The 14,454-nt window shown below is 39.4% G+C and overlaps 1 protein-coding gene across 1 annotated transcript in view; it reads left to right on the top strand.

Moving 5' to 3' along the window:
• The window catches only part of LOC122651793, a 60,187-nt gene that overhangs the window by 44,392 nt on the left and 1,341 nt on the right, over positions 1-14,454 (top strand). Inside the window, exons 16-19 of the mRNA XM_043845330.1 lie at positions 9,560-9,810; positions 12,723-12,815; positions 12,896-12,997; positions 13,195-13,552. Coding sequence (XP_043701265.1) covers positions 9,560-9,810; positions 12,723-12,815; positions 12,896-12,997; positions 13,195-13,552 — 804 coding nt within the window. The remainder of the gene's footprint in view (positions 1-9,559; positions 9,811-12,722; positions 12,816-12,895; positions 12,998-13,194; positions 13,553-14,454) is intronic.

Below are 14,454 nucleotides of genomic sequence, written 5' to 3'. Positions count from 1 at the left end.
TGATGATGGTGATACTGGTGGTGGTAATGCTGGTGGTGGTGATGTTGGTGGTGGTGATGCTGGTGAAGAATTTGACCGCATGCGAGAGCGTTATGTGTTAGGCCAGGAGGCCCAGGATACGGCACCTGTAGAGCCACTCCGATTCACTGAAGAGACACAGTTTAATCATGCCACACAAGATACGGACCACGGAGCACGTGCCCCCGCACCCCCACCCTCGAGAGGCCCCCTACATACATACAACAGGAAGCGTAGGGGTCGACAAACACAGTTGCAACCTGATCACATGGACATTGATAACCTATCTAGCTCTATTGGTGGTTTGAGTATGGGTGATAGGGAGGGAGGACCGACTGGACATTGGCGTGCCCCATCTTTTGACGCACATGCCACTCCATTGGCATCGGATTATGGTGCATCACAACCTTACGGTGGATATGGATATGGATCATCATCATATGGGCAGTTTAGTCGGGTAGGGGACTATGACTACCAGTCCCAGGCCCAGGGACATACTGGATCATCTTTTGTAGATAACATCTTTGCATACCCTAGCAGACCTAGCTACCAACCTCACCAGCCATACATGCAGCCAATGCCATCGCCTCTTGCGCCGGCGCCAACATCATATCACAGTGGATCATCTTCTTCACGGACTGGATCGATTGGTAACCCTAGTTTATATCCTAGGATAGGTTACCTACAGTATGTTGATGATTCCATTTACGTGACACTTGTGGATGACCACTCGTTTCTTCTCCGATTCTATACCGTGGTCCACATATGTCCTTCAAACAGAGAGCAATGGACGTCGACTCCAGCGAGGCATGAGTGGGATTGATCCAGGGAGGCACAGCAACTACTATTAGCAGTTTAGCACTTGTAATTTGTAACTTAAGTTGTGATTTCATTAATCTATGTGTATTTAACTATTTATACATTAGGGTCGGCGACCGTATGTCAATCAAGGGTGCAAGCCCAAAACACCAATTTGAATTCATATTTTTACAATTTTATGGTTTAAATGTGTTTATCAAGCTTAAATAAGGCTGTCCATGAAGTTTCAGGCCTAGATATGGCCAAATACCCCCCTAGATGGACCCCCGAATTATTGCAGAAAAAATGCAATATTTCGGTCATATTTCGCGATATCTCGGATATTTCGGATATCTCGGTAGGCCCGAGATACCGATATATTGCGAGATATAGTACTATGTTAGTAAGACTACTAATTGAAAGAAGATTAGTAGAAAATGAAGGAACATACAAAATAGAATTTAATGCAAGGGAAGGAGAACAAATAATGGATCCTTTTCCAAAGATCGGGGAAAGGGAACCATTAGCTACTCGAACTGTGTCGTTTCCAGAAGAGGAAGAATACTGGTGAAAATATGGGAGGAACCAGTAATGTGGTCAGTTGCACCGGAGTCTATTATCCAGGGATTGGTAACAGCCGATGCACAATGACGATCGACTGGAATACCTGAGGCAAAGTGAGAACCAGAAGAGGCAGCAGGTACAGCCGATGGTGTTGATGAAGCCTTGAGCATGCGACGCAAGGCTAGGAGTTCATCTGAAGTAAGACCAGAGAGACTAGTGTCAGAGGATGGAGCAGCAGGAGCAGTAGTAGTTTCTGTGTGATTGACCTTGAACTTGGACTTCCCCTTAGCAGCCCGTTTAGCCTTAAAATCAGCCGGCTTTCCATGTATCTTCCAGCACGTAGCCTTAATGTGATAAGGCTTGTTACAGTGTTCACATTTAACTGGCTCCTTGGAGGCAGCATTACCACTATCAGTAATGGTATTAGAAGTGGTGTTAGAACCAGTTTGCAAGGCGGATTTTTCAATAGGAGTAGTGTGCAACATAGTAGCTCGACAACGCTCCTCATTATTGACCAAAGCAAAAGCCTGCTCTAGTGTAGGGACTGGAGATTTGCCAAGAACTTGGACTCTTATGGGATCAAATTCATCATTCAGCCCTGCTAGGAAAGTATAGACACGTCTTTTCTCCACGTGTTTATGGTAGGCAGCAATGTCGTCTGCAGTAGAAGGCTGATAATCTGAATAGTGATCTAATAGTTGCCAAAGTCCTTTTAGGGAGGCATAATATTTGGAGACGGACAGTTCCTTCTGAGTGGTTTCATGGACCCCTTTTTTAAGCTCATACACCTGAGCATCATTCCCATCCTGCCCAAAGGTCTGCTTGGCTGCACTCCAAATAGAATAGGTTGTATCCAACAATAAGTAGTTGTTGGAGATGTCCGGTTGCATGGAGTGCAGCAAATGAGACATCACCATAGCATCATTGGATACCCATCGAACTTGCGGTGAACCCTCTTCAACAGGTTTCTTTGTATTGCCAGTAATATGGCCAGTAAATCCTCGACCAGTAATGGACCAATGAGTAGACTTGGACCACATCAAGGAGTTTGTTCCATCCAGTTTGATAGGGGCAGCAAAAGGTAAATATTCAGGCTTTGACTGTCCATCAGTTTCAGAACCAGAAGTAGCAGTAGTAACAGTTGAACCAGGCATGGTAATGAATAAACAAGGAACCAACAATAATGAATCTGAATCAAAGAACAACTGGCTCTATGCAACCAGCCAAAGAAGTGCCAGAATCAAATCGATAGTTTGGAGAGAAAAAACCTGATTTGTGCAACAAAAACTCAATATAGATGGCTGAAAAACAGATCGAGTGCTCCCCTGGTATGGATAGAACATTCCTCAAAAATCAGCCAAGGATGACAACCCTAACCCTCAAATCGATTTTTGTCAGGGTTTTAGAAAACCCTGAAAGTTGAGATCGATATAGGGTAGGGGGCTCCAATTGGTGATGAAGATTGGTGATAAATGCTGTCCCAAGCTGCAAGAATGGGTCTCCAATACGAACAATCAGTCTCCAATGTTAATTGAGACTTGATCTTCAAGAGGGAGAATTCCCAAAAAATTGCAGAAAAGATGGGTCAGCTGCAACTATCGAACTCTTCATATCATAGTGGAGGTACCATGGAGGGCAGCAACTAGATCATCGATCACCTCCTAAGTGCTGCCCTTCAATAGGGAAAGGAAACCAAAACAGAAAAAGAAGAAGAAGCCGAGAGAAAGAGAGAGAGAGGAGAGATGAGAGGAAACGATGGGGGGGTGTTTTGAACTAGATCAGATCTAGCTCTGATACCATGTTAACAGAACACGATGGGATGTAATGCTTGAGTGAGTAATGATCACCCCAAGCTCTTCTATTTATAATATTGAAAAGAGATGATAGAATTACAAATAGGTGATATGGTACTAAAACCCACATAGCCGACTAAACAACTTAAGAACAAAAAAGACAAATATACCCTTTTGGGTTTCACTACTCAACAAGAAGTAAAATTCTCAAAGAGTTGTTTTTTTTTTCTTTCAAAATTCTGGGTTCTGAAACAGCAACCCACCATTCCATTATATAGCTTAGGAGGAGGCTTAATATTTTCTTGGATTACATAAAAAAGACTGTTGGAATTTCAAGATTAATTAGAATTCCCACACCTAGAAACTAAAACCCATACATAGATAATATAAACCCAATACATTGAACCCAAGAAAACTAGATACTTGTTCCAAGACTTTTGAACTACAAACAAGGAAAATAATAAATCTGCCTCTATGAAAAGACACTTAACTACCTAGATATATGAAAATAAGCTACTATTAAGTTTAATCCCGTATGCCTTTTGTGTACCCACATTTTAGGCCCATTAAAGGGTCCCATTACAAAGAAAACACATAGAATCAAAGGCCCAATGTATACATTAGCCCACCCAAGGCTTATTTCCAATAAAATATGCCCATTATGTGACTTATCTGCATCAGGGGAGAAGCCCAAACCTGGGTGAGACATTGGGGGAAAGGGGAGGGAGGGAACCACACGCCATTGGAAATGATGGTGGAAAGAGGGGCAAATTTTGGAATACTAGAGGAGTAGACCGCATGGGCACCTACGGTTGTGAAAAGGACTCCTAAAGGATGCTAGGGCTTTAGCCAAAAGGAGATAAAGGTCCCATCACCAATCATAGAGCCCTTGGATCGAAGGGCTAAGGGACGGAGGAGAAGGATTTTGCACCAAACTCATGAAGGGTCAGCAGGATGGTGGGTACTCCTAGTATGACCTCAAATAGAGCTGATTGGAGATCAAAGATCCATGCGGTTGACCCCATTTAGCTGGTCTTTGTTGTTGTGATGCTGTTTTGTATTCACACCTCTTCGGGACCAAGAGCAGAATGTTGGGCAGTTAAGAAGTGGTACGTAGCTAAGAAGGGTCGATACCCTAGAGTTTGTGTCGATGTGGTATGTCCTTCCCCCCCCCCCTCTTTTACTTCTTTAATTTTATCCATTGACATCCATGTTGTTCCCTCCCCCCCCCCCCCCCTCCTCTTTTTTACTTTGTTAGTTTTAATCATTTGTTTATTTTTTGATCCATGTAGCCGACCCCATTAAGTTGGGATAAGGCTTGGATGTTGTTGTTGTAGTATAGGAATAGACCTAGTTGACCCAGATTGAGTCATGCTTAGTGGAGATTTTCCAAATCAGCTTGAGGTTTCCTCCAATATTGGAGTCTCGGATCCTACGAAGGCTAAGACCTCCCTCAGATTTAGGGAGGCAGATATTTTCCAGCTGGGGTGGGGGAATTTGGAGGCTTATTTTCCTTTCCAAAGGAAAACACAGAATAGAGCTTCCATAGCTTTGATGGTAGATTTGGGGAGCCCATAAATACCACACCAATAGATGTATGAGGATTGCAGAACTGATCTGATCAACTGTCCCATGGTATCTTGGTTTCATCTTTGTAATTAGTCACAATAGAGGGAGTGTCTCCATCGTGATATGTGTTTAGTCATTATAGTTTTGTTAGTCTTTTATTGTTAGTTTAATTCCTTTCCCTGTATTGCTTGTAGTTAGACATTGACTCTTAAGTAGGTTTCCAACTAAGAGTCTAATAGCTGACATTATAAATAAAGCAAGAGGACCACGATAGACATAGACTGAATCTATTGCTGTTCAGCAGTTCTCTTTCTTCCTTCTCTTTTTCTTGTTCACATGTCCTGATTGTTAAGGTTTAGTTTTGTTACATGGTATCAGAGTGATGAAGAAGAAAAAGAGAAAACAAAATTGATTTAAGCTTACCTGACCGTGCCTTTTGTCACTGTTCCTGCTGAATAATGGTGTTGTGATTAGAATACTGGATTTTAGTTTTCTCTCATGGTTGAGAAACTGTTGTGGGTCTCTACCAGATTTGGTCGACCATTCTGATCTGTCTTCTTCTGTTATTTCCTCTCATCTCCATTCTATCTGGTGCAGTCTAATCGTTTCTTCCAATCTCTTATTATTTTTTTCTTCTATATTTTTGCCATCGATATTCTGTTTGGGCGGTGGTATAAGCAAAAAGAAACACTGCTGGATCTACTTTATTCCTAGGCCATCTGGTATGGTATTTTGAGGGGCGTTCGTGATCATAAGGGTGGCTTACCTTGCTAAGTTTCAGTCCCAACCTCTGCTCCTACCAAGAGAACCAAACATCAAACATTCTCTGTGTCTGAAGCTTCCACTCCATCTGGTTTTTGAGAATCTTCTCAGGATGATGATGGCATCCTGAGTCTGTTTGTTGGGAGGATTCAAAAGGGTTGAGGGTCAGAAACCTTCGCCTGAAATCTCGTTTGGAGTGGGCTTGTATTGAGGGAGTTACCTTGCCTGAAACTAAACCTATGCTTCTGCTGGTTTGCTGGTTCAAAGGTTGAAGACAACCTTCACCTTCCCCACGATTTATTATTGTTTTTTAATTCTTTTATTTATTCAGTTCAAGTTTGCCCCTCCTTTTACCCTTAATATTGTCATATCCTTTAATTTATCTTTGTTCCTAGTTTACCTCTTTCACTATATGTTACATTCCTGTTGTTCTTCTAAATCTTATTTACAATTCTGCCATTCCCTCTAATTGTAGAGCTATTTAGTATTTAGGTGGGCCCATAAGCAAACCCAATAGGGTATTTTGACCCAAGTTCCACATAAATTTTGTGAAGCTTTGGTATTTGCATGGAGTGATAGTTGTTATTGCTATTATTGGAGATTATTTGGTCAGATTTGTTTAAATCATGGCTGTGTGGGATCTTATTAGCGGTCTGCTCTTGATTATGAGATTTATGTGATGGTCATCCTTCATGATGCTGTTTATTGCTGTCACGTGATGGTGTATTATTCTTTATTGCATTGTTTGCGTAATTTGTCCATGTGTAATGCTACATGAGGGGGAGATTGGAGATTAATAGATTATTATTATTATCTTCTCAAGTCATCCGTGGAAGGTTATTATTATTTATTGGTCCGTATCATCTGCCCGTGTCCTGAGCAACAATTTTATCTACGACGAGTCGACGATAGTTATTTGTGGTATTCAGCAACAATGCAATTTGTTAGTGGTCCACGACAATCTTATGTTGTTTGGTTCACAACAACCTTATGCCGAGTTATTTGGTCTCCAGCGACCTGGAGCTGCTACTTGGTCCCCAGCGACCTGATGTTGCTACTTGTGGTTTCCAACAACCTTATGCTATTACTTGGTTCGCAGTAACTTATACTGCATTTTTATCAGTGGCTCGGCTAACTTATACTAATTTTTATCAGTAGTCTGCAGTAACCAATACAGCACTTTTACAATGATTTGCAGCGACCTATGCTGCAATTTTATCTGTTTCTTTATGGAGATTACTACTTACTACCTGGCTTTCTTGAGAAGGGTTATGATGTTGTTGTTGTTGATATGATATTTTGGATTGCAGATTGGTGTTATCTGCTGCTTATTTGTTGTTGTTTGGGTTTATTCGACATGCAATATTCTCTACTAATGCTGCTAATGATTGGTGTGTTTGAGTTGATGTTGGTACCAGAGTGAAGTTCTCTATTCGCACTGGCTCTATGACTGCTGTATATGTTCAAGACTGGTGCTTTTTTTAACATCTATTCTTCTTGTCCCAAGCTGGAGCTCTTGTTATATATACTCCAGCTTGAGGGGGAGTGTTAAGATGTCATGTGGTATTTTGGTTTCATCTTTGTAATTAGTCAACATAAGGAGAGTGTCCTTATCGTGATATGCGTTTAGTCATATAGTTTAGTTATTTTCTATTGTTAGTTTAATTCCTTGTATTGGTTGTAGTTACTCTTGGTCTTGGTTGGTTTCCTACTAAGAGTCTAATAGCTGACATTATAAATAAAGCAAGAGGACCACAATAGACATAGACTAAATCTATCTTTCTCACTTTCACCTTGTCTTGGCCATCATAATTCTGGAGTCTTCACCCCAGAAACAATATAAAGAGGGAATTAAATGTCATTGATTTCATGTACAATGTTCAAATATCGATCGAAATGTGAGAAATTTTGCAAAATATTTTGGCTTTCGAAGCGGTTGAAATAAAATATATTTGGAAATGAACAGAAAACATGGTGTGTGTGATATGCTTATTATCTGTGTAGGATTACTTTAATTTGTACAGGTAGAAAATAGAAACTAGTGCAGATATGTTGCTCTCACAGACTCACAGGACACCGAGGTCTTGGTATCTCGGTTGGTTTCGGTCAGCCAAAAAACCAAGTTGTCTTGGTAACTCAGCGAGATCTCAGCTGAGTTGGTGCATTTTTTATGTCAAATTCCGGCCCTTGGTTTCGGTGGCCATATGACCTAATTAGCTTATGAAACTTGCAAGACAACCTATTTTAGGCCCTATAAACATGGTGGAACCCTTAGTTTTTTAAAAATCAAACCCAAAATGGTAGTTTGACTTTGGACCCTAGGTTGGTAGTGTACACAAAACAGATTTAATAAGCAATAGGAATGAAATTTCTATAATTCAAGTAAAACCCTTAGTTTTTAAAAAATCCACTTGTTCCAAGCTTGGTTGTGTAAGATTTGGTAAAAAAATAAACATTTGGTGGGGTTTATTTATTCACAGTAGAACCTACCGAGACAGACGAGACAGGTCAAAATTTTGTCCAAGTCTCGTCGATTTGAAATCCCCTCCAAATGATGTTGATGTGCTTTACATCTCCTCAAATGTTGTTGAGTGACAAATTTACTTGTTCCAGGTGAGATTTGGTGATATTTGGGCCAAAAAAAAAAATGAGGCTTTGAGGTGTTTTCCTTAAAAAATTACTGAAACCACCGAGAAAGATTGAAATTTCGACCAGATATCATCGAGACAGTGTATTTATATCAAGTGAGTTGGTATCTTTTTCGCCGAAACGAGATATCGGACCAAGATTGTCGAAATCATGTAATGTTTTGGTATCGCATGTGGTTTCGACTCGAGTCTTGTCTAAACCACGAGATCTCATGAGACCTCGAACCGGAGAGCAATGATCTGCCACTAACAAGAGAATCAATGGATGGATGTGGTGCTGCCACTAACTGGAGAATCAATGGAGTGATGTGGTGGTTTTTCCTGCACTAAGGTATGATCTGTGATGTTAATGAAAGAAGGAGACGGAAATGTTAGGCCTCTCACTTATGGAGGACTCTCACCAACTCCACCCTTCGCTTCCCACCAAGTTTCTCCTATTGCATCCCACCGTAGAGCAGTTTTGTGTCTCACAGAACATGCTCTGTCTCTCACAGATTCACAAGTTGAAGGCTAAATTAGTTTTCAAATTGTTGGGTTGGGTATGGTTCCTTCCTCTTTATTTATAATTTCATGGAAATAGGCAAAATAGGAAACCCGCATGTGGAAGGAGGAATCCCTTACAACTTTAACTCTTCTTCAAAATAGAAACTATTCTAGAACTTCAACAAAATAGAAACTAGGGGCTGGAATGTTAGACATCTGTCTAGCCTTCTAGAAACACTACTAAATAAACAATACGGATTACTAAAATAGAACTAACACTAATCCCATATGGGCCTTAAATTCCTAATATTTGGGTTTAGAGAATTGGCCCATTACAATAAAAAACCCAAAAATAGTCGGCCCATGACCAATATAACCCATTTGTCACCCAAATTAAGGCTTGGTACATTCTTGGTCCAATTTGACCCCACCGATAGCTTGGTTTACTGCTGGCCTTCTTGTTCTTCTGAACTGCATCACTTAGGCATGAAACCATTGAATCAATTTCAATAATTTTCTTTAGTTTCTAATAATTCATATATGTGTATTTATTCTTAAATAAACATCCCCTAACATTTCATCAAGAATTTTGAAAAAAAAATTCCACATTTGTGCAGATTTCAATTTTTTTTACCTAATTTCAAGTCCATTTCTCACATTTTGATTAAACATTTGGTGGGTTGTTCTGGTTAAATCCGTAAAGTTGTTTGAACATTTCTGAGACCCAACTCCGAGATGCTCAACTTTTTTAGGGACTTGTCAACATAGCTTTTTCGAATTACCAGTATTTTGAGCTCAACCTTGCTTGCTTAAAAGTTCTTCAGTCAAAAGTATCTTCAAACCTAGACTGGCTGGTTGAATTCATCTTATTTCCTTGCTTCCACCAGTCCACCATAAGACTAAAGAGGCTACTGTTTCTGTCAGGTGGTGCGGTTGGCTTCCTTTCAACATGCTCCTTCTGTGCCACCATTTTTAATGTTACCAAAACAATCTAAAGTCGATGGGGAGGACCCTGGTGTGCCAAAAGATGTGGAAGAGAGGAGAGTGAATGAGATAGCTGTTGGTGGTGGAGGGGTGTCTGTGGCAGTCACTCGTTTTCCTGCAGAACAGAAACGGCCGGTAGGACCTCTTGTTGTGGTTGGTGTCAGGGATGGAGTACTTTGGCTCATTGATAGGTAATTTTTACATTTCAAGTTTCAGGAACTATTAAAGCTGGATCTCAGTGTGATGAAGAAATGGAGTTCTTTACATATATGTCCATAGTTTCCTCTTGCTATAGTTGCCCAGTAAGCATAAGGTAGTTCTATATTAAGTTTGTTCTTGTAATCATAGCATCATATAACTAGTTCGACATTGTTTATTGACCAATAGTTTGTCCCGCTCGAATGCTTATATTGGGCAAAGATATCTTATGCTGTTGGAAAAGTATAATTTTAGTGGGGCCTAATAACTTTTGATATCGAATATTTACTTATTTTTAATAGTGATAAATTGTTCCATCAACCCTGCATTTATGTATAGATAGTATGTTGATCAACACTGCCTTAATGTTGGTGCATCAGTGTGTGTGTGTGTGTGTGTATCTATCATGCCTGCTTGGTTAGTGCTTACTATGTGATGAAACTGATTAAACCAAAGTTCCTTATTGAAGCTATTGTCTAATTGGTTTTCAGTGCCCACATAATGCATATAGATAAGTCCAATACAAAGCGAGCAACCTCTATCCATTTCATTCTATTATGCTACACTGGATTCAAGGCAATGCTAATGGCTGCCTTATTGTCACAATAGAGGTTCATGTGGCTCTAGTATAACAAAACCCATCTCTTCAAGGTGGGGGTCTTTATCCATAAGGGTTTGCATACGCCACAACCTGTTGATTTGAACTTAGTCTTAGCACCAGATCTAGTCACTAGAGAAGAATGCTTATTTCTTACCGGCTCTGCGGATCTTCATTTGAGGAAATAAACTCATAGAAAACATGTGCTAGTTACTTGAAATATTCTATGTGCACCTGAAGATTGAGATTAGTAAATCAAAGCAGTTAGTGCACATTCTTGAGATTTCTATTTCTTTTTTAAGGCAAAGACACTGGTGGTAGAATTATGTTTGTCAGGAACGCCATGAGTACATGTCTTCTTCGATAGATCATGTCTACATATGCACATGTGCACTCCCTTGCTTGAGCATGGGATAATGTACCATGGCTAAGACCAAGTTTGAAATTTTTCTGGGGTGTATTTTGACCCCTAGCCAAACTGAAATATTTCTTTAACATCCACAAAATCAAATTGAAATCTGGTAAAAATTGGGAAGCTGGGAAAATTGTTGGGAAAATTCGCCGTAATTTTCTATGAAATTTTATTGGGATGGTAATTTAGGCATCAATATGGATTTGGGATTGATTACATATGAAAGAAATCATCCAAATGGTTTGATGTTCGAATCATTGACCATCTGTTGCTTAACCTTTTTATTTTTACGGATAACATAAAATTTCATTCAAGATAAGGAGAGTTACATCCATTGATAAATACAATGTCTGCATCATTATGAATCAAAGTAGCCAAATCAGATGAGAAATCATCAGGGTAAGTACAGAATTCCTCCTCTTAAGAAGGAAGAGAAGCAATATAATCCGCTGGTTGATTCTCCTCTCTCCAGACATTCTGAAATATCAAAGGAAAGTCACCAACTATATGTCAATAGTATTATCTAATGGAGACATCCAAGAACATGTTTTTTGGATTTTAGAGACCCATAACACTTAAGATTGATGACATATTGACCTTTTTAGTTCTAGAATGAGAGAATGATGGAAGGACAATGTTGAGTGCAAAGAAAGGGTTTTGATCATTATCAAGAACCTTTGGTTTTAAACTGCAGCCCCAATAAAGCAAGAAACCTCCAAAGGGTAGAGAAGGGAGGAATATCCTACCCAAATTAATGATTCCCTCTGCCCCTATCAGATGACTAACTTAAAAGACAATAAAACCATAACTCATAAACTAATTAAAGGGAGTTTCTGAATGACACATCTATAGGTGTATTTAGAACTTGACACCTTTTAATTGCCCCTTGTCTTATTCTCAAAAGTTGTTTAAGATAGGGGTATAAAAAGAGTGTCCCAGTGCACGAGGCTCCCGCTACTGCAGGGTTTGGGAGGGGCAAATGTACGCAGCCTTACCTCCGCTTCGCGGAGAGACTGTTTCTGTGTTTCGAACTGCAACCTGATGGTTGCAATAACACAACTGTTGTGCCAAGGCTCTCCCACTAAGATAGGGGCATAAAAGGGTTTTTAAAAATAAATTGCAAGTGACATATTATTATGTCATTATCAAAAGATGTCATTGTCATGCACATTTGTCGAATACACATGTGAAATGACACTAATACCGTCATTGGAAAAAGTTTGTCATACTAAAAGAACAAAAAACGATTACAAATTATTTAACACCTTGAGGGGTGTCAATAAGAAAATCCCCTAACTAGACATCCAAAAATATAAATTTTGTCACAAGAACCTCTTCTAAAATCAGTCATAACTCTACTGATATGGTTCGGACCTGCAAGATCTTGGTCTTGTTGGATGGGTAGCTTAACCTTTCAAATGGCACAAAAAATGTGCAAAACAGACTAGTTTGAACTTTAAAAAATAACACAACTGCTGCTGCTAACTTCTTTTCCTTTGCCTTCGTTATCAAATCCAAACAACTCCCAAGGAGAGAACAAATCATAGTTACTGGATTTCCCATAAAACCAGGTCTGATTTTCTTCCATGTAGGTTTCAACCTTCCTTCTACGTCACAGAACCCTAAGGATCTTTTCTGCCCATTGATCGTACCTAATTCAGCTCACTATTTTTGAGTGTCGAATTGTACAAGCAGCCCTTGCAACATTCTGTCCTACTTTATGTTTTGTTTGTTTTGTTCAAGTGAGAATGGAGGGTTAGAATATACATGCAACTCTGAGAAATTGGGGTTCCACATCTTAAAGTGTGTCTTGATTGCAACCGGAGCAGAAATTTGAAGCCACTTAAGAGCTTATAGATCACTGAAATTAAAGTCTTTTGAATTCTGCATTTCAGGTATATGTGTGCCCATGCCTTGTCCCTTAGTCATCCTGGTATCCGTTGTCGCTGTCTTGCTGCCTATGGAGATGCTGTCAGTGCAGTGAAATGGTATAGTAGTTGTGATTTCTCCTAATACTCCTTTAACATGTTTCTTTGCTTCTTTTTTACTAAATACACTTGTTATGCAGGGCAAGTAGGCTTGGTAGAGAGCACCATGATGACTTGGCACAATTCATGCTAGGGATGGGTTATGCAACTGAAGCACTTCACTTGCCTGGAATATCAAAAAGGTCTTGAATCCAGACTTATGCTTGTTTAGTGGTTAGAATCATGATGCTTCATGTCAGGCAAAATCTTATGCGGTGTTTCAATCTGTAATAAACAGGATTAACACTTGCATTGCACTCAAAAGTGTTGTTAGGGTTCCCTTTTTTTAATTCTTTACTTTATATGCTTAAATGGCCTTTCGTTTGTGGATATTTTTCAGGTTGGAGTTCGATCTTGCCATGCAGAGTAATGATTTGAAAAGAGCTCTTCAATGCCTCCTGACAATGAGCAATAGCAGGGATATTGGACAAGAAAATGTAGGGCTAGATGTAACTGAAATTCTCACTTTAACAGCTAAACAGGAAAATATTATAGATGCTGTCCAAGGGATAGTAAAATTTGCCAAAGAGTTCTTGGATCTTATTGATGCTGCAGATGCTACTGCACAAGTTGATATTGCTCGTGAGGCTCTCAAGAGGTTAGCTGCTGCAGGTTCAGTCAAAGGAGCATTACATGGTCAAGAGTTAAGAGGACTAGCTCTACGTCTTGCAAATCATGGGGAGCTGACACGGCTTAGTGTATGTAGTCATGCCTAATCTCTTTTTTTTTTTATTTCACTTCGTGTGACAAAATTTAATACAGTTTTTCTTGTAAAAAACCATTTCTGATATTTTCATAAACTATCATAACTCATAAGGTGACCGGCCTTTACAATTTAACAGTATAACCTTGTTTAATTTATTCCTGATACATTCTCTCAGATAGTCTTGATTTAAAAACAAGGCATTTTTCTGCTGAAGACATATGGTATCCACTGAAGATTTATATGGAGGATGGCTATGACATTACATGCTCCCAACAGCGATTTACCAGAGGAGTTAATGGAAGGGGGATTAACTCAATCCCACCAGAAAGAGGATGATATTTCACATGCCCTCCAATAGTAATCAGTTTGTTATGCAACCAAGTTTCTCCAGTTGGTGCAAACGTTCTTTATTGTCCATACTGAATTCTTTACACATTTGAGTTGCCCAAAGACACCCACCCGAACTATGTAGTTGCAACTCACCCCACTGCATAACTTGAAGGAAACCGGTAACTTCAATTTTTTTGCCTTCTTTTCAATGCCAATTTTGTGTTGTTTCCCAAGAGTACCACTTCACCTGAATCTGGAATATTCATAGCCTGATTGATTTGATTTTAAGTGTCATTGATTTATTTTCAGCAGCATTATGTTTTATTCTAATTAATTTTTTTGAGACATTAGTGTGCGGTCTTCATTGATTTTAGTGGAGAATGAAGGGGAGAAATTTTCAGGTTTCAGAAATAGTTTTGAATAGGTTTTTCCCTCTTCATGCTTTACCATCAAATCATGGATGTTTTCGGATCTGCTTGGATGACTCTATGCCATATTTACTACAGTATATATTTTTTTTTCATTGCCCTCTTGTTACGTTGTTTGACTATAGGTTTTCCTGAT

This window comes from Telopea speciosissima, chromosome 2 (assembly GCF_018873765.1).
Source record: "Telopea speciosissima isolate NSW1024214 ecotype Mountain lineage chromosome 2, Tspe_v1, whole genome shotgun sequence".
Lineage (NCBI taxonomy): Eukaryota > Viridiplantae > Streptophyta > Magnoliopsida > Proteales > Proteaceae > Telopea > Telopea speciosissima.
Note: the sequence above shows the minus strand (reverse complement) of the source record. Positions and strands in the feature narration are given on the sequence as shown.